General features: G+C 51.5%; 8 protein-coding genes across 8 annotated transcripts; 4 read left to right on the forward strand and 4 right to left on the reverse strand.

Moving 5' to 3' along the window:
* Positions 1-16: 16 nt before the first annotated feature.
* On the forward strand, positions 17-1864 carry BJX68DRAFT_227379 (exosome non-catalytic core subunit SKI6). Its single transcript, XM_071038651.1, has 3 exons — positions 17-621; positions 692-1569; positions 1619-1864. The coding sequence occupies exons 1-2, from the start codon at positions 323-325 to the stop codon at positions 1188-1190; spliced, it is 798 nt and encodes a 265-aa protein (XP_070903809.1). The 5' UTR covers positions 17-322; the 3' UTR covers positions 1191-1569; positions 1619-1864.
* On the forward strand, positions 1865-3390 carry BJX68DRAFT_227386 (high-affinity Cu transporter CTR3). Its single transcript, XM_071038652.1, has 3 exons — positions 1865-2083; positions 2170-2200; positions 2301-3390. Exons 1-3 carry the CDS (start codon positions 2003-2005, stop codon positions 2894-2896), a joined length of 708 nt encoding a protein of 235 aa, XP_070903810.1. The 5' UTR covers positions 1865-2002; the 3' UTR covers positions 2897-3390.
* Positions 3391-4219: 829 nt separating this feature from the next.
* cyp4 (peptidyl-prolyl cis-trans isomerase) lies at positions 4220-5826 on the reverse strand. The gene is made up of 5 exons (XM_071038653.1): positions 5637-5826; positions 5222-5450; positions 4890-5059; positions 4683-4804; positions 4220-4623 (listed from the first exon to the last, which is right to left on the reverse strand). The coding sequence occupies exons 2-5, from the start codon at positions 5403-5405 to the stop codon at positions 4437-4439; spliced, it is 663 nt and encodes a 220-aa protein (XP_070903811.1). The 5' UTR covers positions 5406-5450; positions 5637-5826; the 3' UTR covers positions 4220-4436.
* A 255-nt stretch (positions 5827-6081) lies between these two features.
* On the reverse strand, positions 6082-9350 carry BJX68DRAFT_143147 (putative cell polarity protein). Its single transcript, XM_071036511.1, has 3 exons — positions 8019-9350; positions 6881-7966; positions 6082-6814 (listed from the first exon to the last, which is right to left on the reverse strand). The coding sequence occupies exons 1-3, from the start codon at positions 9267-9269 to the stop codon at positions 6410-6412; spliced, it is 2742 nt and encodes a 913-aa protein (XP_070903812.1). The 5' UTR covers positions 9270-9350; the 3' UTR covers positions 6082-6409.
* Positions 9351-10773: 1423 nt separating this feature from the next.
* Positions 10774-11456, forward strand: BJX68DRAFT_227391 (uncharacterized protein). Its single transcript, XM_071038654.1, has one exon. The coding sequence runs from the start codon at positions 10789-10791 to the stop codon at positions 11017-11019; it is 231 nt and encodes a 76-aa protein (XP_070903813.1). The 5' UTR covers positions 10774-10788; the 3' UTR covers positions 11020-11456.
* Positions 11120-15086, reverse strand: hmg1 (HMG-CoA reductase). Its single transcript, XM_071036512.1, has 4 exons — positions 14388-15086; positions 13968-14333; positions 11612-13920; positions 11120-11560 (listed from the first exon to the last, which is right to left on the reverse strand). The coding sequence occupies exons 1-4, from the start codon at positions 14727-14729 to the stop codon at positions 11221-11223; spliced, it is 3357 nt and encodes a 1118-aa protein (XP_070903814.1). The 5' UTR covers positions 14730-15086; the 3' UTR covers positions 11120-11220.
* A 3474-nt stretch (positions 15087-18560) lies between these two features.
* Positions 18561-19592, forward strand: BJX68DRAFT_262379 (uncharacterized protein; the record flags this gene model as incomplete). Its single annotated transcript, XM_071044421.1, has 1 exon — positions 18561-19592. The coding sequence occupies one exon, from the start codon at positions 18561-18563 to the stop codon at positions 19590-19592; it is 1032 nt and encodes a 343-aa protein (XP_070903815.1).
* Positions 19593-20012: 420 nt separating this feature from the next.
* On the reverse strand, positions 20013-24555 carry BJX68DRAFT_262380 (uncharacterized protein; the record flags this gene model as incomplete). The annotated part of the gene is made up of 2 exons (XM_071044422.1): positions 20013-20057; positions 20107-24555. 2 exons carry the CDS (start codon positions 24553-24555, stop codon positions 20013-20015), a joined length of 4494 nt encoding a protein of 1497 aa, XP_070903816.1.
* Positions 24556-25565: the final 1010 nt, after the last annotated feature.

A 25565-nucleotide genomic window follows, 5' to 3' on the forward strand; every position in this document is an offset into this window, starting at 1 on the left:
AGTCGCCTTCCGCAGAAGGAAAAGAGCTGGTTTGATTTTGTCCGCAAAAAGTTCCCTGCCGAAGTTCTCTGCTGCCCCTGCAAACCTCACGCTCCTCCACTTTGTTATTATTTTCCTTTAAACTAAGACAGAATCCAGTCGTAAACTGATCTTCTCCTTTACTGAATATTTTCCGCAGCTCTTCCCATCTCCGATCGCACCAGACTCTTACATTCGCCAACAACCCTGAGTGCGGGGAACAAACTTCGTCGACAGCGTTGAACTGAAGCTGCTTACGCCTACTGAAACAAGATTGACGAAAAAGCTTGGTCGAGCCGACAATATGCCGCTCGATACATCTACCACATACCCTCTTACAAAGCTCCGCCTTGACGGTCGGCGATGGAACGAGCTGCGATTGATCCAAGCGCAAATCTCTACAAACCCCGCTAGCTCAGGGTCGTCCTATTTGGCAATGGGAAATACAACTATACTATGCTCGGTGCACGGCCCTGCAGAGGGTCGTCGGGGTGACGCGGCCGGTGGTTCTGCTGGAGGCTCGGGAGCAGTGGTGGAGGTAGATGTCAATATCGCAGGTTTCGCGAGCGTTGACCGGAAGAGACGAGCGGGAGGTAGCGACAGGTAGGTTCTTCTCATGGGGAGCGCAATCTCAATGCATTGAGGACACTCTGACCGAGTCTGCTTTTGACAGACAATCTGGGCGCATTGCGTCGACACTGCGCTCTGCCTTTCAGTCGCATCTTCACACCTATCTATACCCGCACAGTACGATCAGCATTCATGTCTCTGTCTTGTCGACCGACGGCTCTCTTCTCGCGGCGGCGGTCAATGCTTGTACACTCGCCCTTGTTGACGCTGGAATTCCGATGCCCGGGTTGTTATGCGGCTGTACATCGGGCATGAGCGGGAGTGCATCTACGGCAAGAGACCCTTTGAACGACTTCCTGGATCCTTTGTTGGATGTTTCCCTTCCGGAGGAGCAGGAGCTCCCTTTCCTGACCGTCGCAACAACGACATCAATCCCTACCGGGGTAGACGAGGACGATGATGATATGAAGGTGTCCATGTTGACCATGGACTCCAAGGTCCATCACACATATATCGAAACAATGTTGGCTGTGGGGGTAGATGGGTGCAAGCAGATTCGGGAGATCCTCGATGGGGTGATCAAAGGGTCGAGCCGACGGTGATGTGGCTTTCGCTGCTCGATCCAGATCTTCGATACCAACTGTTAGCCGCAATGGCACAATCATGGGATAAGAGATCTTTTATACCAATAATGGTCAGCCGGGGAGTTTTGTGTTGGGTTTGTCATATCTTGAACCACAAATAAATTCACTACCGGTGTCCCTCCGCGGCTTCATCCTCTGCTTTCTGCACGCTGGAGATCGCTGATGACTTGCCTCTCATACTTTGCCTGGATATTCCAGCTTCGGACCTTTAAGTCAGCTGCAACTTGCACAATGCCTATCGTACCACTGGCTCTCGCCGAGAAGTGCCTCTTTGTCGCCTAGCAGCTTAGCTCGAGAAAATGTGCTCAATTCAACGCATCATACTGCATCCTTATTGGTAGGCATCCTCCACTTTCTGTCACCTCCATCCTTCTCAACTCCATAAGGTTATCTCAAAGACTCAAAGCAAGACGCCGAAGCGAAGCCTTATGTTCTTTTCTTGAGAGTAACAGGCATGAGACACTTGAAGGTACCCACAGCCCTGAGTCAAGCCGAGTTAAATCAGCCCACGCCTCGAAACAGGAGGCGCACGCCCACTGCGCGTTTTTGAGTTAGTTTCTACGGTTTCCTGTTAGTGGCATATAATATATGTAACTAGCTGTGTCGTCCATATATATTCTTATCCGGTTTCCCTGAGAATATTCCTCGAGTCCCTCTTTCCCCCCAAAGGGTAGGCCCTTGTATCTTTTGACATCTTCCGAAGTATATCGTCTTCGGCCCACAACGTTCCCATTTACAGTCTCAAAAATAAAACCACAACCACAGCCAACATGGATATGAGCGGCGACGACCACGACATGGGGGGAATGGACATGGGTAGCGACAATAGCGGCGCTGCCTGCGTGATCTCAGTATGCCATCCCATTCTACTACTGCCTTGCCATCGACCCCATCCCATTCCAATCCTGCAAAAGACACAATCTAACCCTCAACGCAGATGTTATGGAACTGGAACACCATCGACTCCTGTACGGCCCCTCTCCGCCTCATCTGCACATAGCGAATTCGAAACCTTGGAACATACCCCGTTCCGCTAGACTCAGCCCTAACAAACCTCCCCAACACCAGGCTTCCTCTCCAGCCACTGGCACATCCGCTCACGCGGCATGTTCGCCGGCTCCTGCATCGGAGTGATCCTCCTCGTCATCGCCCTCGAGTTCCTCCGCCGCGTCGCCCGCGAATACGACTCGTTCCTCGTGCGCGACGCGCAAAGGAAGTCGCAATACCAGTCGCAGGCCCAGTCGCACGAACCCAATCTCGCTGCCTCAGCAGCAGGATCATCGTCCTCTGCTGACCACGGCAAGGCCCCTGCATCGACCACTGCCGTTGCCGGTGCTGCTGCTGCGCAGGGATCCGGACGCGGAGGTACCAGTGTCCGCCCTACCCTACTTCAACAGATCACCCGCGCGTTCCTGCACATGCTCCAGTTCGCCGTTGCGTATTTTGTCATGTTGCTTGCGATGTATTTCAACGGGTATATCATCATCTGTATTTTCATCGGGGCGTTTTTGGGATCATTTATCTTTTCGTGGGAGGTTCTGGGTGCTGGGGCGAAGGAGTATGTTGTCCCTATAACCGCTAACGATCGACTATCGTCAGTAGGTAATGAGGCTGACGTCGTGTATAGGAATGACGCGACGGCGGTTACGAAATGCTGTGGTTGAGTAGGTAGTCTGATAGGATCAGAGGAGCCTGGGACCTTTTATCGACTTGAAGCTCCTATTGTCACGACAGAGCAGATCTATTGATAACCAGGCGGAATATGTCCTGTCAGAGGTTATATTAGTAGGAGCATGACCTGAATTCTCGGTGTTATTATGGTACCACTCTCGGATGCACAAGTGTCCCTGGGCTCGTATGCAAATATGGACTGGTCTCTGAGAAGTTCCCAGAATCGACACTGCCACTGGTAGACAGCGTGTGACGCACCATGACATTGAGGCAAAAGATGCACATCCGTCGGGCGCTGTTGTCCTGTCCCCCAATTCGCGCAGCAACTCAAGTCTTGTCCCAGGGAGACATCCATCGGCCTCGTTCTCGTAGGCATCGAAAGCGGCCTGTTTGGCCGTGTGCAGCTTATCAAGTGTAATATTCCGGCCAGCCAGTATCTCTCATAACCTTCCTAGGAATATAAAGTCAGTTCACATCGGACCATGGGGTCTCTTTACATACGCCTGATCAATGCTCAAGACAACACCAAAGGTTGTTTTGTATCTACCCAAATCGCCAATGATCTTTTCAATCTCCGAACCCTGGAAATGCTATCTGAGGGCTCGGAGACCCCATTTTCGTATTGCATTCCGTGCGGAATTTGGTTCAATCGACTTCTGCATGCCCGAAAGGGCTGCGGCACAGGCCTCGAGGTCGCCTCGCAGTTAAAACCAAGTCGCGAGCGTTGTGCTGATAGGCTCATCAAGAAGGTCCTTGAGCGAGCCTATTACCATTGATAGACCACATAGGCCCTGCTGCAGGCTGGCGATAGTCTCTCTGGCATGTTTTGCCTGAATGAAGTAGCTTGGAGATATGTCCGCGATGCTCTCTGTTAGTTGGAGGACGGCTAAGGTGCCGGCTATAGTCTCCAGCATTGGGAGCCGAAGAACAAAGAGGCACTACGAATAAATCCATGGCGGGAAAAAAATTAGTACATGATTGCCGAGGGTTATTCTCACATAATACTCGTTGGACCAAGATTTCTGGGGTAAAGTCTGGAGTGGAGAGGGGCAGGGTCATCTCACTGGCGGAACCTCCTCAGGTACCGCGGTGTGGGGCATGGCCTCGGACTAACGTGGATGCCTTGGCCGGATTTTAGAAGACAATTCTCCAAACCATTTTAGAGGTACTTAGTAGTACTAGGATATTATAGTTGTGAGGTATTTAACCATCCGGTTGGGGTGTCGGTATGGTCGCGCAGTACACGACATGTAGCTCTGTTTGACCAGAGACAAGAACGAAGGTTCCGGAATTACTTTACGAAGCGACATGGAATCTTCAAAATGCTGAGTAGGTTGTACTTTCATGGTCAACAAGTAAAGACAGCCAAAATGTAAGCGCACACAGGGATATGTTGTATGGTAGACTCTAGATTACACTAGGCGGGAAAGGCATAAAGTACACGACCCCGACAATTGACTCAACTCCGAACTATCAGGCGCGGAGAGTTCTAGTGGTGTAGAACTTTTTGTTTTAGCGAACTTGTTAAATATCTTATAGCTCACCGCAGTCGACAATGGTAGGCTTGGCAGAAGAGCGGACGGCACCAGACTGGCTGCCGAGAGCCTCAATCTCCTTGACGACCTGCTCGGACTCCTTGTCGGCGACCTCGCCGAAGACAACGTGCTTGCCATCGAGCCATGAGGTCACGACGGTGGTGATGAAGAACTGGGAACCGTTGCTGTAATATCCGTGAGCGATCATTCATGAACAGTGACTGCCTGATGGGTAATAACGTACGTGTTGGGGCCGGCGTTGGCCATGGAGAGCTTGAAGGGCTTGTCGTGCCTGAGCTTGAAGTTCTCATCGGCGAACTGCTTGCCGAGTTCAGCGCTTGTGTAGATGGATTCACCGCCAGTACCCTAGATAATCAAAGAATTGCACAGTTAGTATACGGACATTCCAAAACAGCAAAGTCGCGGGGTGGTAGGCGCAACAAATACTTACGTTGCCACGGGTGAAGTCACCGCCCTGGAGCATGAAGTTGGGAATGATGCGGTGGAAGACGGATCCCTTGTAGCCCTGACCCTGGGGTCTTTTCGCAAGCTCGCGGAAGTTTTTGGCAGTCCGAGGGACGACGTCGTCAAAAAGGTTGAAGACGACGCGGCCGGTCTTGGCTATAATACGGCGAGACAATTGTCAGAAAGAACACCGGACAGCAATTGCGCGATACGCATGGCATGATAGCAAAATGCGCAAGCTTATCTATATCAGGCGGAAGGAGGGGTAAATCTACCGCCCACTTGCGCAGTGGATCTAGGGATTGAGGGAGTACATACGGGCACTGGTCCCGACGGGAGCGTACTGGATGTCAAAGAAGACCTTGGACATGTCGGCGGAGGACTGATGGAAGGACCGGAGGGAAAGGAAGGAGAACTGATTGCAATTGAGGGCAGAGGAGAGGGGACGAGAAGAGAGCGACGAGAAAGGTGGGGTTGTCAACTTCAGGCTTCGGGAGAACATTGTTGCTGGAGGGGCAGAGTCCGGGTCAAGTCGGTCGCCGATGGTCTGTGCGCTACGTTAGTCCAAATGTGCCAGGAGTGCAGGCCTAGCTTCAGCTTGGAAGTTGGGGAGCTCCAGGGTGAGTCTTCCAGATGTTCATTAAGAGGCGCGATGGAACAGAGCAGGCAATCCCAATTGGCGCATTCCGGTACTTGCTGGGCCAAGAGAGCCTAGTAGGGAATGGAAACTTACAGTAGAGATTCAAAATATGTTGAGGAGTTTAGAGACAAAAACTGCAAGAGCTGGAGGCGCCTGAGAAGCAGGGAATTTTCCGGAAAAGGCGGTAGAAGGTATGGTACAAGAAGCTAGATTAGAAGGTGAGACGATGATGGTACACTAGAAGTACAAGAACGAAGAAATGAAAGCAGGTTTTCAGCGTGCCGGCAAGCAATGGAGAAATGAAGTTGTCATGGAAGCTGGCAGCTTTTGTAGGTCCCAGACAAACCAGACAAACAACGCACGTGATCTGTCTCAGAACAGAACACATCATCCGAGTATAAGTTGCATCAACATCTCAAGCCTTTGGGAGCTCACTGGTATGATGAAAAGAAGTAAATGATAATCGAAGTATATAAGTCTATGCAGGAAGAGAACATAAAGTGACGGAATTAAGCCAGCCCACAAGTCCGTAAGGTACTCCGAAGAGACAATTCCAGAAGAAGGGAATAGTAGAGAAGAACGCTAATAGAGAAAGTAAAAGGGCGAATGAGAATGAGAATAGAATACAGACGAAGAAGAAGCTCAAAGGGGAATAGAACGAAATAAGAAAAAAAAGGTCATGACTTCCACCAGGTCTAACTCTTCGTTCCACATAGTTGCTCATTTTACATGCATAATCAGTGCAAAAAGTCGAAACTGCGAGATCAATCGAGTTGAATCAGAGTGCTTGAGAGATGAAAATAAATAGTAAATACGAAGCCAGACGATGTGGCACGTAGGTGACGGCTATGGCTCAAGATCAACGTTTATCGAAAGTCGTCGACTTCGGTGTCTTCATCGTCCATACTGTCCAGTTGCTGAACGAGCTCTCTGGTCTTTCGGGCAAGTTCAAAGGCAATGGGCGGCAGTTGTGTGATAAAGGTCCGGGACTCGGTAGGATCCGAGGCTCCCTCGCCTTCAGCGGCCGCGCCTACTAGACGGCTTCGTTGATGTTCCAGGGTCTCAATGCTAGTGCCGACACGTTGCCGAAGAGCGGGGTTCGTGTCTGGCTTGTGAATATAATGTTCAGTCGATTGTGAGACGTTTGTGACTATTGATGCGATTGCGGATACGTGGGTGCGGATGGTCGTAATTGGTTCTTCTCCACGAATACTCGCGACGAGGTACTGAATCGACTGAACAAGGCCATCTGCTTGGTCCTCCACGTAGAACTGTCGTAAAAAGTATGTTAGTCAGGGTTTATAGCACTCAAACTAAGATCAATGTAAAGTACCCACCTTTAACTCTTGAAGCTCATGGTTCTCTTGCTCCATAGGATAAGTGTGGTTCATTCCCAGACCATTAGGGATATGTTCTGACTCAGACGGTGGCCCCATGGCGCTGTAAACAGATCCGTTGCGGCTAAGTCTGCTCTGACTGGGCGCCACGCTGAAGTAGTCAGGAGATTTCATCAGCGCGGAGTAGTCCTCTTCCTCCTCCTCGTCGTCATTCAATTCATCAGCTGGTGTAGGCCTGATTTTGACTATGCGGATGAGTTCGATGACGCCAGTCGACAGATGTGAAGCAGCGGCATCCAGTAGAGATACAGGAGACAGACCGCTTGAGCGAGCAAAGTTCTTGGCTGCCGTGATTAAATTGTTTGCCGTTGCAGACACTTTTCGCGTAGCCTTCGTAAAGTCGGGCGATTCCAGACGCTGAGCGGGTTGGGCATCCTGCAAGATGTGGCGTACAGCAATCACAACGGGGTTAACGTGCTGCATCACAAGCTGGTGATCGTCCGATCGTGCAACGCGAAGAAGCTCGTCGATGGAGATTTGGAACTTTGTCACATGCACATCTTTGATAAAGCCGTCATCTTGCAGGAACTCGTTATCCTTGGCGACGGTGCTGACATCGGTACGGAGCTCTGAAATACCAGCAGAGGAAGCCCGCATGTGCCGTAGCTGCGTCTTTGCTTTCGCATACCGACTCTTCCAACTCTTGAGCTCCTCCTCCAGCCTGTGAACTTCCTCCGATAGTCGTTCCTCATGCTCTAACCTGGAGTGGCTCTGCTCTGACAGCTCCCTCATTTCCGTCAAGAATCCTGCTGCCTCCCGCCGAACTTCCTCCGTCACTTGCTGTTGCTGGCGCAGTTCATCCTGCAACTGCTTGTGCCTGAATTCGAGACTAGCGAACTGAGCCTGCAGTTCAGAATCATCGCTCCCTTTTCTAGAGCCCTGAATATCGCGTTGCGCAGCTTCGTGTTCCGCTCTGACTTTCTCGAGTTCGGACTGCAAGGAGTTGTTTAGATCTTCTGCCTTGGAGATCTTGTTCTCCAGTTCGAATTTGATATCGTCCCATTCTTCCCGTTCCGCGTTGCTTATCTACGCCTCTCGTCAGAAAACTGCATATAAAAAAGTGGGAACGAAGGCCTACCTGTGACTTGTCCTGCTCCTCTTGGTATTTGGATATTTCCTCATCCTTTGCCTTCAGCAAATCCTCCAACTTTTGCACTTCCTGTTGCTTTTCGTCGTCTTTGGATTTCAGTAGTTCTTCTAGTTTGTTGACCTTGTCCTGCAGGGTTGAGACCTGTGACTGAGTCTCTGCCAGCAGTTTTCTTTCCCCGTCGCCAATTGTCGTTGCAGTTCCGCGCCTGCTTCGTAGGAATGAGTCTAGGGCAAATGCATCGCTCCGGGCGTCATAATCGTCCTCGGTACCAACTGCGTCATCGTCATCTTCCACCATGGTGCTCTTGTTCGGGACAATCGTGTTGCTTTGGAAGGATTTGGCAGTCGGACCATCTCCGTTTATAACCGAGCCGCTTAGAGACATCTTCCGAGGCGGATACGGACCCATTGGACTTCCAGGAGGGCCGCCTGACGGGTAACCTCTTCCTGGGCGGGGCGGACCACGCGATTGGGAACGCCGACTCCCCGGAGGAGGCGGGTATCCCTGAGGCCCGTATGCATTGGGCGGAGGACGGCCACGGAGACTAGGCGCAGGGCTAGCGCGACGAGACTCCTTTTCTGGAAATTGGGGGAACCGCCGTTCTAGTTCACTAAAGACATCCCCAGCCAAATCTCTAAAGCGCTGATGCTGAAGCGAGGCCAGTTTTTGACGCGCCTGGTTGCGCTTTTCGTGGAAATCATTTCGCGGAGGAAGAAACGGGGGTACATCAGGGCGCGGCGGTCGGTTAGGAGACGGCATAGCCTGCTGTCGCCGGAGGAGTTCGTCATAGACATCGGTACTGAGTTCGTGAAACTGTGTTGCCGACAGCCGTAGGAGTTTGTCCTGCGCCTTGCTCGACTTTCTACTCGCCCGCTCGTCCCGATAACTCGAGAACAAGAACCTTCTTAGAGCAGAATAATGCTGAGCGAGAATTTCCTCCACCTGTCGTTTCCGCCTGCTGCGCTGATCCCCCAATGTCCCATCACTCGATCGCGCGGCTATAGAATTGGGCGGAGACGGATTCCCAGAATCGCTTAACTGCGACGAAGAGCCATTGTTCGATAACCCAGCACTGCTGGGGGTGCCGCCAGGCACGCCTGAAGTCGGAGGAGTCGCCAGATTGCCGCGGTTCGAGAAAGTAGGGGAGAAGGCTGCATCCGACTTTTGGTATTGATTTAATCCCGACCAGTCACTTCCGTCTACGGAGACGGGCGACATGGTCCCTGACTGACCATTCATGAAGCAATGCGAAGCGGATATGCGTGTCGCGCCGGCGACAAGTGCGTATGCGGGTTCGGTAAAGGTTGTATTGTTCTATTCGACCAATCGATGTGAGCTACTCGTATGCATTCGAGGTACTGGGTCGCACTGCGAACATCGGGGAGGCGGGCAGGAATATCGATTACGGGGAAGAATGCGGTACCGTCGGAAGAAGAGGATTTTCGATCGCAGGGTGGCAGTAATGAGCGAGAGCCGTCCAAGAATTATACAATAAAGGATGGGAATTCCGGCGAAGAAAGGGAGAAGCTAAGACGACAAATGGTAGGTAACAATCATCCGAAGAATGGCGAGTAGGAATGAGAAGTCGCCGGTACGAAGGACAGTCACAAGAAGAACAAGATGGATAAAGAACAGAAAGGACAGAAGAACAAGTTGTGAATAAAGGATAAAAGGAGAGCCGGCCGTTTGAGGAGCGGAGAGGAGGTACCAAAGTCCCAAGGAGTGGAGGACTGGCGGCGGCGGGAGAGTCTGGAGGGCGACGAAAGGGCAGCTGAAGAACGAAAGACCGCAGAACACTGAGAGTACGGAGTAGTATCCAACTCTGACAGTCACGAGAGCAATTCCCGCCCGACAAGCCAGGACAGTGGACACAGTGACAGAAAAGCGAAAATTCCCAGCTCTTCCATTCTGACCTTCGAAAGGGGATCAGCATTCATTTCCTCCAAATTAACCATCAGAACTCCCACTTTCCCAACGAATCAATGGCCTCGACAGGGGCCCGGCGAGGCTTTGATACTCCCACAAAAGCAAGTTTACCACTACTTTTGACTATAAGCACCTCACATTCCAGTCTTCATCGACGGAGAATGAAGTCTCACAATATTTTGAAATGCTCCAGCGCCATCTCACCCTCCATACCACACCGATACACTTGTCAATCTGGATAAACTCCTCGATTCAACAGTCCATTCATCACGGCATTTCATGGCGCCAACTCCCACTGGGCGCCAGGAACCACCGATCCCGACTTTTGAGTTGGGCCAATTGCTGTGCTTGCCTTGGTACCACTCAGTGGCTCTGACTACTTTAGGTGCGTTAGGTCGTCCTCGATGTGGCGGTGCTGACGACCATATGTTGGAATTTCTGGGGGCCAGAGTATTCGGGTGTGCCTCGTCTCCCGGCTTGCTTGGAAATCTTCCAAGTTTTTCCAAGTCCTTCTTCTGCGGAGACCAGATCTTGGACTGCGAGGTCCGTCTGATGTCACTGCTCGGGAACCTGTTATGTTTATGGGGAACCGGGCAGAGAATCTGATCATCTTCGCTTGCGAAATCTCGCCCGTCCATCACAGGAGGCCAGACTCTCATCATCCCCTTTGGAGCCACCGCTAATTCGGATGGTTGCTCCACATTCCGCTTACTCTGGTTTAGTTCAGGAGTTTCATGGAGATTTTGTCTACATATCTCACTTCTCAAAATACGGCACAATAAACATCGGACTTTTCGAGTCCGGGCCTCGGATTGTTTGTCAATTGCATTGTATGTTATTTGGTATATACATAAGATTCGGATATGTGATTAATTCAATGACTATAAGTTATCCATACATACATGGATTCACGAATCTTTCCAATATACCGGTATGGTCCGTTGAGCTCGAGCTCAGCAGCTTCTTTGCTTTTCAATGGTATCTCTGCTTCTGTTTCTTTTTGGTTTCTGTCTTTTCCATCTTCGGTCTCTCCTGTTCAGGTGAAAGCTGTAGCGTTCTATAATGCCCAGACTCCAGTAAAACTCACGCCAAAAAAGACAATCATGACTTATCGATTATGACAAGTCCCCACATATAATCAAAAGCCTCGAAATGTACAATGGAAACAAGACAAAAGGGGCGAATGCACCTAAGAGGGTCGTATTCTATCGTTAAGGAGGACGAGACGAAGAGAGACTGGTACCCCACTGGGGGCTACCGGTGTCTATCGCGAGGAAGTCATGGCAAGTCCTCTGGTAGCACCAACGGCCGCTGATACCGGTGTAGCTGACCGCGTGGTCGGGGCACTACGGTTGTGGGCCATATGCGCTTTGACGAGATGCCCAGCCGCAAGTGCGGAGCACAGACTCAATTCTCCAGCAAGCACAGCAGCACCGACAATCCGAGCTAATTGACGGGCATTGTCACCGGGGTTCGTAGGGTGAGAACCACGAACACCGAGAATGTCAAGCATGGCGCCTTGGGCTTCCAGAATAGTTCCACCACCGATGGTGCCCACCTCAATGGAGGGCATAGAGACAGCGATCTGAAGATCACCATTCACGCTAGGAGGATCGTTAGCACGTCAATATAAAGGTGAAGGCAATGGAACTTACTTCTTCATCGTGGTAATACAGCTGCTGCTCTCAACGTTTTGAGCAGGATCCTGACCAGTCGCGAGGAAAATAGCAGTAACAATATTGGAAGCGTGGGCGTTGAAACCACCCAAGCTACCCGCCATTGCACTTCCAATCAAGTTCTTGCTGGTGTTGAGCTCTACCAATGCATTCACATCACTCTTGAGCACGTTCCGAACAACGTCGCCAGGGATGATGGCCTCCGCGACAATGGATTTGCCGCGACCATCAATCCAATTGAGAGCAGCGGACTTCTTGTCGGTACAAAAGTTACCGGAAACAGAGATCGTGGACATATCATCAAAACCACATTCAGTAGCCATCACATGGAGAGCCTTTTCGACACCCTTTGAAATCATGTTCATACCCATTGCATCACCGGTAGTCGTCTTGAATCGGACATACAGATAAGTACCAGCAAGGGCGGTCTTCAAGTGTTGGAGACGAGCGAATCGGCTGGTGGAGTTGAATGCAGATGTCATGACGTTCTTACCCTCTTCAGAGTCGAGCCAAACCTTGGCCGCTGCTGCTCGGGCGAGAGTAGGGAAACCGACACAAGGACCGCGAGTCATACCATCACCAGTCAAAACAGTGACTGCACCGCCACCAGCGTTGATGGCTTTAGCACCTCGGCTTGCGCTGGCAACCAGGACACCTTCAGTGGTCGCCATGGGAATGAAATAACTTTGACCATCGATAACAAGCGGACCAGCGACTCCGATAGGCAATGGGAGGGTGCCAATGACATTCTCGCAGCAAGCACCATGAACAAGAGCGTAATTGTAGTCTTTGTAAGGCAGCAATGACTTCTCCAACGAGCCGGTGAAAGCAGCAGTCGCGCTTGTCCTAGATACTACTGCCCTGCGAATCTTGACTGCCCGAGTAAAGGCATCCACACGGCTGTAGAGTTCCTCATTCTCCAGTGTTTTCTCCAGGGCGTACCCGGGGAGCTTGCCCTTCAAGGAAAGTGCAATAAGCTCTTCATCAGTCAGGTAAGCCGCCTTTTTGGCTTTCAGCATGGCTTCACATTCCTCCATGCTTCGCATGGGGCCGGGCGGGTTTAGGTCGACCTTGGGGTAGACCTTTGGCTCAGGGGGAGGAGGGGCAGGGGCAGACTGAGGCTCTTTGATACTCCATCTGGCAGCGTTGAAGAGGTAACCATTCAGAACTATACTCAGGGTCAAAACGGCGATGATCCACTTGCTGATGATTGGATCCTCGATACTCTTCAGTAGACCGTCGAGGACACGCCCACCAACAGCGTCTAGGAATTGATCAGTGTATTCGATGTCAAAGGACTGGCCGTCGCCGAGCTTGGCGTAATGTACCGAGGGGTATTCCAGCTTGTACTTGATGGGCGGGACGACAGTGACGATTGTCTCCATTTTCTGGCTCTTGGCGGAAACATAGATGGTGTCAAGTCCGTTTTCAGCAACCTTGAATGGATCAATCGGGGTGGGCGCGAACACATTGCACAGGGGAGACAGGCTGCTGGAGTTCCGGAACGGGATTGTGGACATGTTGACCACATTAACGAGAACGAAACCGCCGACCATGAGAATCTTGAAGCGGCGCACATTGTTCGATTTGACCTTGCGTCCAAAGATGCTGGTATCGTCCGCACTGCCATTGTCTGATCCTGCACCAGGCCAGTCATTGCTCGAGGCGACCTTCTCAGCGATGCGCTCAGGAGTGCCGTCTTCCTCCAAAGCCTTGCGGAGAGCAACGTGACGCCTAATTCGTGTGATTTCAAGCTTGATGCACAGGATAGTGGTGTAGAAAGTGAAGAGCAAGAGGCAGTCGAAGAAGAGAATCCAAGCGGCGAGGAAACAGAACTGTCTTAGACCACCCTGGACACCGGAAGCAGCTCCCGCAACAAGGATTGCAATCTCAATGCAGTAGTCCCTGATGATCCCAAAACCTTGTTCCTTGATCGCGGTTTGAATCGAGTCCTGGATAGAGCTGGGAGTGGAAGCGGCTGAGCCCTGGCGTCTTTTATCAACCGAAGCATTAAGAACCGCCTTGGTGAGGATGATCGGCTTCTCAAATCCAATGGTCACAACAAGGAACGGAAGGCCTTCCGATAAGAGCAGAACATTGATTGGAACGCCGAATTTTGTCGTGACGAGGAGACCAAAAAGGAAGGCGAAGATTCCAGAGAAAAGAACGGTTGTGGCCAGCCAAAATTTCGAACCTAGGCGCTGCATGGAGAAGAAAAGAGAGGCAAAGCTGAGGTGCATAGAGAGATAGCCGAGAGTCATGATGACAATATCAATCGTTTCAGCGTGCTGTTACATGTCAGTAGGTAGCTTTCGAGAGGATCCGAGGCAAATACCTTGATCAAATCAGCAAAGGAACTCCAAGCATCCGCGAGCCAGAGCCTGGCAGCTCCATTGGACCCGTAGATCGGACCACGAGCGGCGCGCATAATCCACTTCTTTTGCTCTCCCTCATCGTCTTCAATTGTCGGGTCAGGGAGTTCCTGGACCGCTTTCCAAAAGTAAGGAACCTGGTCAAACGGAAGAGAAAAGGCCAAAGAGGAGTCGTGAGAGAAAGGCGAGAAGAGATTGGGCGTATGAGGGACGCGTTGAGCAGAGGTATTTGCGGGAACGGGTAAGGCGTCTGCAATGGGAGCTGTCGAGTGCGACTTGGATACGGAATCCGGAAAGATGAAAGTCGTCAGAGCAAGGTGCTCAACACCCTATGTTTCAATTGAGTATATTCAACGCGTGGTGCGAGTGATCCAGAGTCTCACCTCGTAATCTTCCTCGGTCAAGGAGTCCTCAACCTGCCATTTCCAAGCCGTACTCTCCCCAAGACGGAGGCTTCTGCTCCCGGTAAGGAGCGAGTCCACGTCTACCTGGCCGGCAACATTCTTTGGGTTCCTGAATGAGTCGAACAAGCTTCCTTCGAGAAGACCGACATAGGTTGTACTCGCGAGCAAAGCGATCACGACGATTGTATGAATGGGATGAATGCAGGCACGGCGTGAGATGGTTTGTAAACTTTCGGTGACCTGACGCTTCAGCCAGGAAGGCTCGGATTCATTGTCTCCATCCGCTGTCCGGAAGTTCCTCCTGATTAACGTGGAGGCCATTGTGACTGTGTGGTAGGCAACGAAGGCGGTGTGAGCGTGATACGAAGTGCTGGTGCGGATGGGTCACCAAGCGAGAGACCCTCCGGTTTCTTTTCTGTATACGCGAGTCGTGTTGAACAAGAGGTCGCAGAGAATTATAATGAGTCTCCGAAGTTCAGTGACATGAGGCGACCAAGTGAAGAGCGATTTCGTGGGCGACGAACTCCGAAAGACCTAGAGAACTCAAGAACTGCCGTGAGTATTTTTTTTTCTGCTCAATGGCCAGCCACTGACAGGGGATGGAGGCGAGGAGGGAAAAGAAGCGGAGAGAAGCGGCGGAGATTGGAGAACGGAGGGGAGGAGCCTGGAGGGCGAAAAAAGGGATGAGAGCATCTAGACATACCTTGAATGCAGCTGTGCAGCCCGTCCGCGAGAAGTCGGTGTAGGACTGGGGCGAGGAAAAATCTCCAGTAATCCCAGTCGTTCCCGAAACCAATTCTCAACAGAGCTGCTCTTGAGAATTGCACACTCAAATCGATCGAGTCGTCACAGCCACAGACTGAACCCCTGAAGATGCGCGAACTCAACGAGGAGCTTGAGCCACCCGTGACCCAGAAAAAATTAGCTAAGCGGCGAAATCTGCCGCCTAGAAATACCTGCCCTTTTAGGAAAGGGCAATGTCGCGAAAAGGATTCAGCCAATCAGAAGCCGTATATGAGCCTGTGTAGGCGTTGCACTATTGACTTGGGGACAAATAATCAGTGACTCGGGCCCAGGTCACAAGAGAATGATTTCCGGGGCAGATTGTCGGGGACGGAGCAAGAAGTGAAAGCAACAGAGGAGAAAAGGAACGGAAAGCCAGGGGGGGATTCGGGGGAATAAAAGAAGTTGCATAATGGAAAGCGAGAAGGCTTGGTTACCGGTACTCGTCCAGCCCAAAAGCAGGCTAAGTGGGAATCCGAACCGACGGGCCACAGCTGTACCCCCAGCAGTGAAGATCCCTCTTAACAAAAACGTCAACCTTCAGTAATCTTTCGGGAAGGATTCGTCCGCTTGATATGTACAAGAGCTACGGCTACGTGGTTACAGGCTGTGCTCGGAGGAGCTGAAAGAGGTTTTTAATGCTCGTAAGCGTATCATCGGCGATCGACCTTTGCCCGCCAAAAGCTCGAAATGTAAGAGCGGGCACTATATACTCCGGTGCCTCAGCTGTGGAAGAGCGAGTCCATCATTTCAACGCGGACTAAGTCGTCGGTACGAAAATTACTCCGCCGCGATAACGAAGAAAAAGCGTTCCTGTCATCTCCGGTTTCAAGGCCCTAGAGACGAAGGAAAGAGGGAAAAAGCAAAGATACACCAGGTTTCGGGGATCTCTTTTCCATCATCGGGAATGCCTCTCGAGGGTTGTGGCTGCTGATAGGTTCGTAAGCTGGATATGAGTACTCCGTATGGGAACCCCGACCTGCTTCACCGAGCATCGCTATGACGGCTATGTTATTACAGTATTAGCTGGATGAACTGGAAGAGGACCTCATCTCGAAGAACAATCACAACTTATGAGCCGCCAACAATTGTTCTGCAGTTGTTCTTCAGTTCCATTGTACTCTTTGCTTGGCTTTCACCCCACCACGAGGAACTATACAGTCCAATAAGCAGCCGATTTAGCCCTCCATGACGGACTCCGAGGAGCGACGGGTTCCGACAACCTTGAACCTTACCGTGCTACGAGGAGCGAGGTCCCCTGTTTTCTGCACGTCCCACGTCCCACGTAATAATGTCATTCCCAGCAGTCGATCTCGATCTTGCCAAATGCACAGTCATTCTCACCTACTAGTATTGTCTGCGAGGGGATTTTAAGAGTCGGACAACGATCATACGTGAGATGGATGCTTCTTTATGTAACGGAAAACCCCCAGGGGGCCCGTTTCCTGTGCCATTGCAGCTCTTACTACTGCCGTCACAATGCCTCTTGAAGAATTTTCCCATCTTATTGAAGCCATTGGGTTGATCGAGTGGGACATCTTGGGCTTCTGGATTCTGGGAGAGCCACTTCGGAGCTAATCGCTAAAGTACCCACTTTTCTAATCTAATCAATCAATCTTTCACTGCGAAACCGGAGGCGAGGCTGCGAAAGATATTTTTTTACGTTCATCCCCCCAAGAGATCGTTGCAATTGAGACTGAATGACGAGAAACAGGTCAGACATTGGCAAGATAGAGGGTAGCCACTAGCTGTTGCAGCAGATGCATGTCAGAGGTAACGTGAGTAATCGCGGGGAGGGGAGCTGCGTTCATATTGTTGTGTAGCTCGACAATCGAATGATAATACGGACCCAGGTCACAGTCGAAAGAATCTTGGATGCCATAGCCGAGAAGCCGTTCCGTGGGAGCAGCGAAGTTGAACGTGGGTTGCTGAGGGGTGTCGCGTGGGGCCTTTGGATTTCTTTGAACTTTTCTCGTTTTTCTGTTGGTAGACGAGTCAGAGAGTTTTCTCGAGACTTGGAGGTACGCTTTGCCATGTGCCACGGTTGTGAAGTAGTATGTACTGATGTGTTATGAAGATAGGCCAAAGTAAACGCGAAAAATTCCAGAGCTGGCTTCCACACAAGGCAAACGAGCCATTTAAATCTCCATTGCCCCGCCAAATCTGCCTTTTCCACTTCCTCAGCACCGTGCTAAAATTAAACAGCCGGAAATTAAGGACTGGCTTTCCACGTTGCCGTTGCTTGTTTCGATTCGCGCTCTGTCGCCCTGCATCCGTGTCGGCGCTTAGATGCCAATCCCATGGACGACGAGTGGGAGCGCCTACGACCAGTCTCCCAGTATTTTCCCCAAACAGAGTGACCTGGCTTCAAAGCCTACGTATGTCTTGGTATACTTCAACGGGACCATGATTTTGGAATGGCGCGTACATGTTTAATGGTATCGGCTGCAGCCCAATCACCGACTTCCCTTTCACTCGACGCGTCCAGATCTGCAACATCCAGAAAGATCATCAAGGGTCCAAGACGTCTCGATCATGCAAAATCTCCGCCCGAGACTAGTAGGCGCCGATGCTATTTCCAGAGCTGTCGTGCGGACGGGAATCGACCAAGCTAGGTGCCTTCATGCAGCAGAGCCCCCAAAACCGAGCGTCTAGAGCCTATCAATACCTGCCCACACCCTCAACCTGATCATGTCACCCGAATATATGCCATACATTGATCGCCAACCATGCTCCATGCGAATTTTACCTTGCATGATGTTGCAGGACAAGGGACTCGATGATTGGCCCCGGTGCTGTTTTTCTTGGATCTCTTTTTCTTCACCCTATGTCTCATTAGGCGCCATCAAGCTGGTTCCAAGTCTTTCTACTGAGATGATTCTGCAAAGGCAGCCCAGCCGTTGAAGTAACTTATAACAGCTTATTCCTTTAGGCATCAGGCCTGTTGTCCTTTTATTTCTGCCCCGGTCGTTGAAGGATAGACAAAGCGGAGCTCACTTGATAACGTCTATTGTTTCAAAGGGCATTGCTCTTGTCTGATTCTCTTCTTGGATAACACATTGAGAGTGCTTTATTGACTCTTATTCGGCAGTGTCTGGGGTAAAAGGTCCTTTGTCGCTCCTGCCATTGTCTCAGACAAACCCAAGAAACACAAGAGCCTTTGAATGGAGATACTGCAGCCAGACCCAGAACAATGGACATATAAAAGGTCTCTTACTCCCGCCTAACCTTCCTAGAAAATTGCATGACATATACTAACCTCTTATATAGCAAGTGATCTCTCATCTAACTCGCAGGCCGGCGTTAGGATCCTTTCTTTGTTACTCTTGCATTTCACGGACAACAAAAGCGATCGAATTTCTTGCATTTATGGACGGCGCACGCAGCATAGGCGCGAGGTTGATCCTCCTAGCCCTCTTCTTTACCACAACCACCTGGGCCCATTCCTGGGTCGAACAGCTCATGGTCATCGCACCAAACGGCAGCTTCGTCGGCGCCCCCGGCTACCCTCGAGGCAACGTCCTCCGCTCCAATCCCGCATTCAGCGACACAGCCTTGACCTACTTGGCCGAGGACTACCTGTGCAAGGACACGCAGCGCACACCAACACAAACGGAGGGAAGTCCTCGACTCCAGGCGAGCGCCGGCGCCGCCATCGCCCTCCGCTTCCAAGAAAACGGGCACGTCACACTCCCAGAGACACAAGCGGGAAAACCACAGAACCGCGGCACCGTCTACGTCTACGGAACAACCTCGCCCAAGGACGATGAGAAGCTCGCAGATGTACACAAGGTCTGGAACGAAGCGGGGACAGGCGGCGACGGACGCGGCGTGCTCCTCGCCAAACGAGACTACGACGACGGCCGCTGCTACCAAGTCAACGGCGGCACTCTATCCCAGCTACGACAGGCCGAATTCCCGCACGAGGCGGACCAGTACATGGGCGCTGATATCTGGTGTCAGTCGGACATTGCGATCCCGGCGAGCGCGCCATCCGGGCAGCCTTACACGATCTACTGGGTGTGGGATTGGCCTACGGCGGCCGGTGTAGATCCGAACTTACCAAACGGCAAACAAGAGGTATATACAACGTGCATGGACGTCGACGTGGTCGCTGCATCTGCGGATCGGTCGCGGTTGGTGGTTGAATATGACCACGAGCAGTCGCTGAACCGGGCGTCAATGCCCGATCAGTTTGCGGATATCTTCAATTCCAGGTCTGAGGACTCTGAGGACTCCGAGGATGACACGGCGGAAACCTCGTCTGTTCCTACTTCCTCAAACCCGGTGACAGCTGCACCGCAGTCGACAGGCGTTCCTCCGGTGGCCACGGTCACGGTGACTTCGTATGTGACATCGGTGGTTTGGGTCCGTCCGACTGGTCATGCTAGGCGGGGTTGATCAGACTCATTCATTAAGCGAGGTTGCGATATCTGGATGTCTTAACTCTTGTGCATGGGCGGCATTTGTACTATATTGGGGCTCGTGATGGCATTCATGCGCTGCTTCATGGCCAGCAGGCCTGGTCATAGTAGACTCGCGACTCTGTTTATTAGCCGCATGTCTCCTTTGACATTTTCTACTTTATATGATCCCCAAGAGGACACAATACTTGCATGCAGAGATACTCTCGTTCGAAATCACTGTCAATTAACCAAGTTTTCTCTAGAATGAGTACTCCATTATAATTTAAGCTATACCGAAATCATTCCATATCGTGAACAAAATAAAAATATATATATCTTCAATATCATTCCCAGAAATTAAAACACACAAGGACGAGCCAATTGTGACATAATCAACTCGTCCACTTTCTCCAATCTACGCTTCCAGAGCTTCAGCAAGTTCCACGCCCCATTTCTTCATCTGTCCAAAATCAGTTTCAACACTTGAGGTGTACCCCCGGCTGACTTACCGCAGGAATCGTCGACATCATCCAAAAATGATTGCAGTCACCCCAGATTATCTTTATATTCTCACCCCCCAGGAGTTCCTCCCACCCAAGTGGTGTCTTTGGCCTATCGTTAAGAAACCAATTCGCCATCCATTGCTCTTCGGGTTCGAGGGAAAGGCCCCTTTCCTCCGGGTTATCCTGCTTGCTTGGATCCATTCCATGCTTCGCTTTGACCATGATGGTCTGCGGGCTCTTGCTGCCGGGTAGCTTTGTGGCTCTATATTTCTTCAGCTGTCGCCGTGCCCTTGTGACGCCCAACCCGAACGGCTCGTCGGAGTCATCCCCCTTCAGCTTTCCAATTATGTCTTGTGGCAGTATCGAGAAAAGATAGCGCACAAAGTCATTCGCTAGCGGTGTGACATTGATAGGACACGCCGTATCAATGAAAACCAGCTTTTCGACCTCATCACCGGCCTCAATGAGTTGCCGCGCCACTTCGTAGGCGATCAAGCCGCCGAATGAGTACCCGCCCAGCAGATACCGTCCATGAGGTTGTCGCCGCTTTATCTCAGCTAGGAAGCTGGCGGCCATTTCCTCCACCGTGGGGGGCTCTTGCTTCACGTCAATGGTGGACTGGAATGTGTGGGGGCTGTTCAGGCCATAGACGGGAAGGGATAGAGAGGTACCGGCTAAGATCTGGCCCAGGTCGTTAAAGACAGTCGCATAACCACGTCCGTCCGGAAAGAGGTACAGGCTACGACTCGCTGGGCCTGACCCGCGATGAATGAGGATGGAGGTTGCTTTGGCAGAACATGGCCTGTTTGGATCCTGTGCAGCGAAACCGACTATCACACGTAGGGTTCGCGACTCACGAGTCGAGCCTTCGGACCAGTCGACATGCGCAAATCCGGAGTCACGCATCACCTGCTCCCAAGCCCAAGGTGTCTGCAGGGAATGCTCACGGCCGTCGTCAAACAGCCACCTGTCATCGAGAAGGCCCCAGACGAGCTCATACCAGGGGAGATTTTGTGTGAATTCGACGAGGGCAATACACCCGGTGTCAGGCCGCACCAGCTTACGGACATTGGTCAGAGATCGTGTAAAGTTGTGCGTCGCGTATATACAATTACTCGAGATCACAACGTGATACCGTCCTTGCAGCTCCTGGGGCGGTTCTTCCTCCACATTAAGACTCAGGAACTCCATACCCGTGACGCCCTTGAAGGTTGCCTCTTTGGCGCGTGCAACCAAGGAAGCGGAGTCGTCCGTGAATGTGTAAGTGAATGGAAGACCTGTGGCTTGAAGAACCGGTACGAGGTGCTTGGTTGTACCGCCAGTGCCGGCGCCGATTTCGAGAATATGGATGGGCTCTCCATTGGATGAATGAATGGCTGTTGAGAGGAAGTCGCAGAGCACCCGAGTGGCAGCCCGAAGGTCCGGAGCATTCGCATAAAACTCTTCCAGCAAAAGGCGGCCACGCTCGCTTCCAAAGAGGAGAGAGACAGGGTCGGCTTGGCCCGTTAGGCAATCCGCGAGATGTGGACCTAAAAGGTCTACAAGGCCGTGCGTTGGGACGTACCGGGGAAAGTCAGCAATGAGCTTTGCGCTTTGCTCTTGGGAGGATTGCGTCTCGTCAGTCGGGGAAGCTTGGCCACGGACAAAGTTGTCGGCAACCTTGTCGACCACGCCGGCTTCCGCTAGGATCTCCCAGAGGCGTGCGACTTGTCTCCGGTATTTCGGGAGCGTTCCTCGCATAGTAGGGAGTGTCTGTCCTGGGCTAAACATCCAGAGAGGACAACCGAGTTCCTCGAAGGCTTCAACGATAAAGGACTTGACCACGCGCAGTTGCCGTGGGTAGAATTGGTTCCAGTAGTCTGTGAAACCAGTGTCGTCGGCATGAAGGTCAAAGCCGCAACGCACCTGCAGGAACGCTTCATGCATCAACCCTATTCCTATACTTCCTCTAGATTTAGGTGCTGATTCTTGCTCTTCCTTCATCGGACTGGATGCACCAGTGCGTGGGGTCTCCATCACATCATTTACCTGGACTGACCACGGCTCTGGGTCAGAAGAACCAGAGGAGCCGAATGAACCAATATTGATTGTGCTCTTGACCAGCTCACAGAGGGAAAGCACGTCGATTGCTGCAGCAAACTCAGGCGATGATATGTCGGTTCCGAATGCTTCGTTCAGGTTGCCAATCATCTCCGGGGCGATAAGGGAGTCGACACCTAGATCCTCGAGCCTAGAAGTCATAGCAATCTCGGCAATCTCAACCTCGAGGGATTTGCTGAGGATTTCGAGAATCGTTCGTCGCTGCCCTTCCTCGGAATGAGCATTGGAACCAGACTCTAAACCATGGTCGTCTTTGCAGTCATTCTCGCTGACGCTATCATGATACATCCGGGACGAGATGAGATCACACAAAGCCCCAACGTCTAGAATTGCCCCAAATTCATTGGTAGAAATGTCAACCCTAAATTTGTCGGAAAGAGCGACAAGGATCTCGGGGGCCACGAGCGAGTCTGTACCAAGCTTCTCCAACAATGCGTCTCTCGCAATCTCCACGACGGGGACATCCAAGGATTTGCTGAGGACAGCTTGGACGCCGTTCAAGATGTCATCTCCTCGATTAGACACCTCTGGAGGGGGAACTTGCTTTGTCAATGAAGCAGATACTTGTTGCTTCGGCTGCGCAACCTCCAAGCCAGGAGTGGCAACCGCCAGCGCCTTCACCAGCGCGTTACGAGGGACCTTTGAGAATTTGAGCCCTCTAGCAGACAATATCAGTTTGCTGCTTAGGCTGTCAAATGCGAACAGATCCAAAACCGTCTGCTTGCTGTTCTCTGCCACGATGTTCGTGTACGCTCGGTATTTCCCACTCCCTCGAAGTCCGTTCAGTGGTCCGCCATATTCCATCCCGGTGCAGATATTTGACGTCTCCTCGTCCTCATCCTCTTCAGAAACATTACGAAGAGAGTGGATGAATGCACCCGCCACCTGAAAGGAATTATCCACAAGTGGAACGTCGGCAATGTTCTCGTTGGGCGTCCTGGCCAGAATGCTCATTTTGCTATCCACAGGCATCACAATCTCCCCTGCACTTTCGGAACCTTTGCCGACCAGGTACCACAGTCCTCGATACGCAGTAGAGTACTTGGCCATTGAAGCAAATACCTTGTACACCAGTGCGCCGCGTAGGGCCTCTGTATCCGTGTCATTATCTAGCAATTCGGTCATCCGCGTCCATTTTTCGAGGTCTGTTCCAATCTCCCTCCTCATGCGTGCAGAAACACTTCCTGTACTGTGGGTAATCGGCCGATCATTGGCTTTGCCTTTGGCTGTAGAGGAAAAATCGAAATTCCACGTGTCCTCGGTTTTGCGAGTTAGGGTTAGCTTGACCGAGCGCTGCGGATCCAGACCCAGGGGTGCCTTAATCTCAAAAGACTCTGCAACGATTTCCTTGACCATATTCCCGCCATGAAGCAGAGATACAGCATGCGCAACCAACTCAAGGTACATTCCGGCCGGACATAACGGGCAACCGACCACAGTATGACCACGGACTAGTTCCTGGAAGCGGCTACTGCGGGCATCGATATTGAAATTGAAGACAAAGTCGGACAAAGCTGGGCCTTCTTGAACAAGATATGGAAAGTCGGTAATACTATTGTTGCAATGCGGGCATAAAGCCGTGGCCTCTGTGAAGGGAGCCTGCTTGTCAGTGCTACTTTTGCTGTATTCCAGCCAGTGGTTATGCTTCTCGAACTGATAAGGTGGCAGATCCACACTTTGGCCTTGTGGAGTTAAAAAAGACTCGCGCTGGCTTTGGTGAAATGGCCAAAACTGCACGGCACTTGACTTCCAGAGGGTAGCTGTGGCATCCGCAAGGGACCGCATAGGGTCTGTCGCACCGATTGCTATGAATGTATGCTCGGCTCTACTCACGGCATTCTGTGCCATCGCGATGATAGGACCCCCAATACCGGCCTCCAAAAACGTACATGACTGGCCTAGATGGTTAACGATACGCTGCATTGCGCTTCCAAAGTACACAGGCCCACGAGTGTTGCGAGCAACGATGTTGGACCCGGGACCAGTCCAGCTCCCGATATTCTCCGGTGTGTCTTCATGACATGAAATGAAAGGATGAGTTGGGCTCTGGAACGGAATCGAGGCGGACAACTCCGCACATGCATCAACTATCGAGTCTGCCATGTGGCAATGGTATGCATGCATGCCCCGCAACACCTTGAAGCGGAGTTTGCCCCTCGGGCCTTGTGATTTTTGATTCTGGAGGTACGTTGCAAGAACTTCGATATCCTTTGTACTTTTCGCAACGACGTAATTGTTTGGACCGTTGTAGCAAGCAATCTCGAGCATGAGTTCCGGATGTTCCTTGAGGAAGGGCTGAAGATGCTGGGCCGGGCTCGTATTTGTTGCGACTAGATCGGCTTCTATTGCAACCATGGACCCAGTGTCGGCGCCGAATTAAGTCGGTGCTGATCATGGCTTGGATAATGGATACAGAGTAATACCGAAATATTAGTATGGTGCGAGCAGAACAGTGGAAGGAGCGTAGTATTTCTGTGCAAAATATATGATCTGACGGGTTTCCAGCGAGGCAAGTGCACTCCATAAATAGCGAGCTCGTGTCGGCACTGACAGTTTCTTAGCTACAGTCTTTAGCAGGGTTCGAGCAAAACGATAAGGTTTTTGTAGGCTTGTTCTAAGCCACCGTACGGCTGCCGTCTATGGAGTCGGCGACATCGATAACAAAATATATGGAGTGATCCTAAGCCAATGGATCTCAAGTCTGCCCCATTCGATGAGAACAAACGAGTGGGTCTGGGGACATGTTATGTAGCCACCATCACAAAGCTACAGACAGGCAGGGATGCCACGGTTACCCCTTCCAGCGTATACTTCACCTGGTCTGCGGATGATTTGAAGCACATGACGGCTACTTACAAGTCTCGTTTCCAATCAAACCAAAGATGCCTTGCTATGAGCACAGGAAGTGCACCGGCAGGACAGGGCGCTGGCTCGCTTGAGAATGAGAAGTAGAATAACGTGGCATCTAATCTGCTAGGACAGGCAGGTTTGCAACTGTTGAACATTAGATCTTTACCCCCTCAATCAAGTTCCATAATGTACCCGCCTGAGATCTTCCGAGTAGTAGCAGTTACAAGTTCATGCATGCATGCATGTCAGACAACTGTCCAACGCCGGGCGCCAATTAGAACTCCGATTGGGTAGTGGCCAAAGCAGTGACTGTCCTGGTTTATTATGCAGTCAGATCCTGAAGAGTTGAAGAGCCGAAGGAGATCTGATGCTGCAGTTGAAGCCTTCTTCCAGATCGCGCCGAAGCTGACGGCGCCGTCTCCAGATCCTTGCCCTAAGACCCACGCACTCAGCGCAGCAAACCCCACAGTCTTCCATTTTATTGTCCCTCGCAAGCTCTTGGTAGGATCTTGCTT

Source organism: Aspergillus pseudodeflectus, assembly GCF_044049435.1.
Source record: "Aspergillus pseudodeflectus strain CBS 756.74 chromosome Unknown BJX68scaffold_4, whole genome shotgun sequence".
Taxonomy (NCBI): domain Eukaryota; kingdom Fungi; phylum Ascomycota; class Eurotiomycetes; order Eurotiales; family Aspergillaceae; genus Aspergillus; species Aspergillus pseudodeflectus.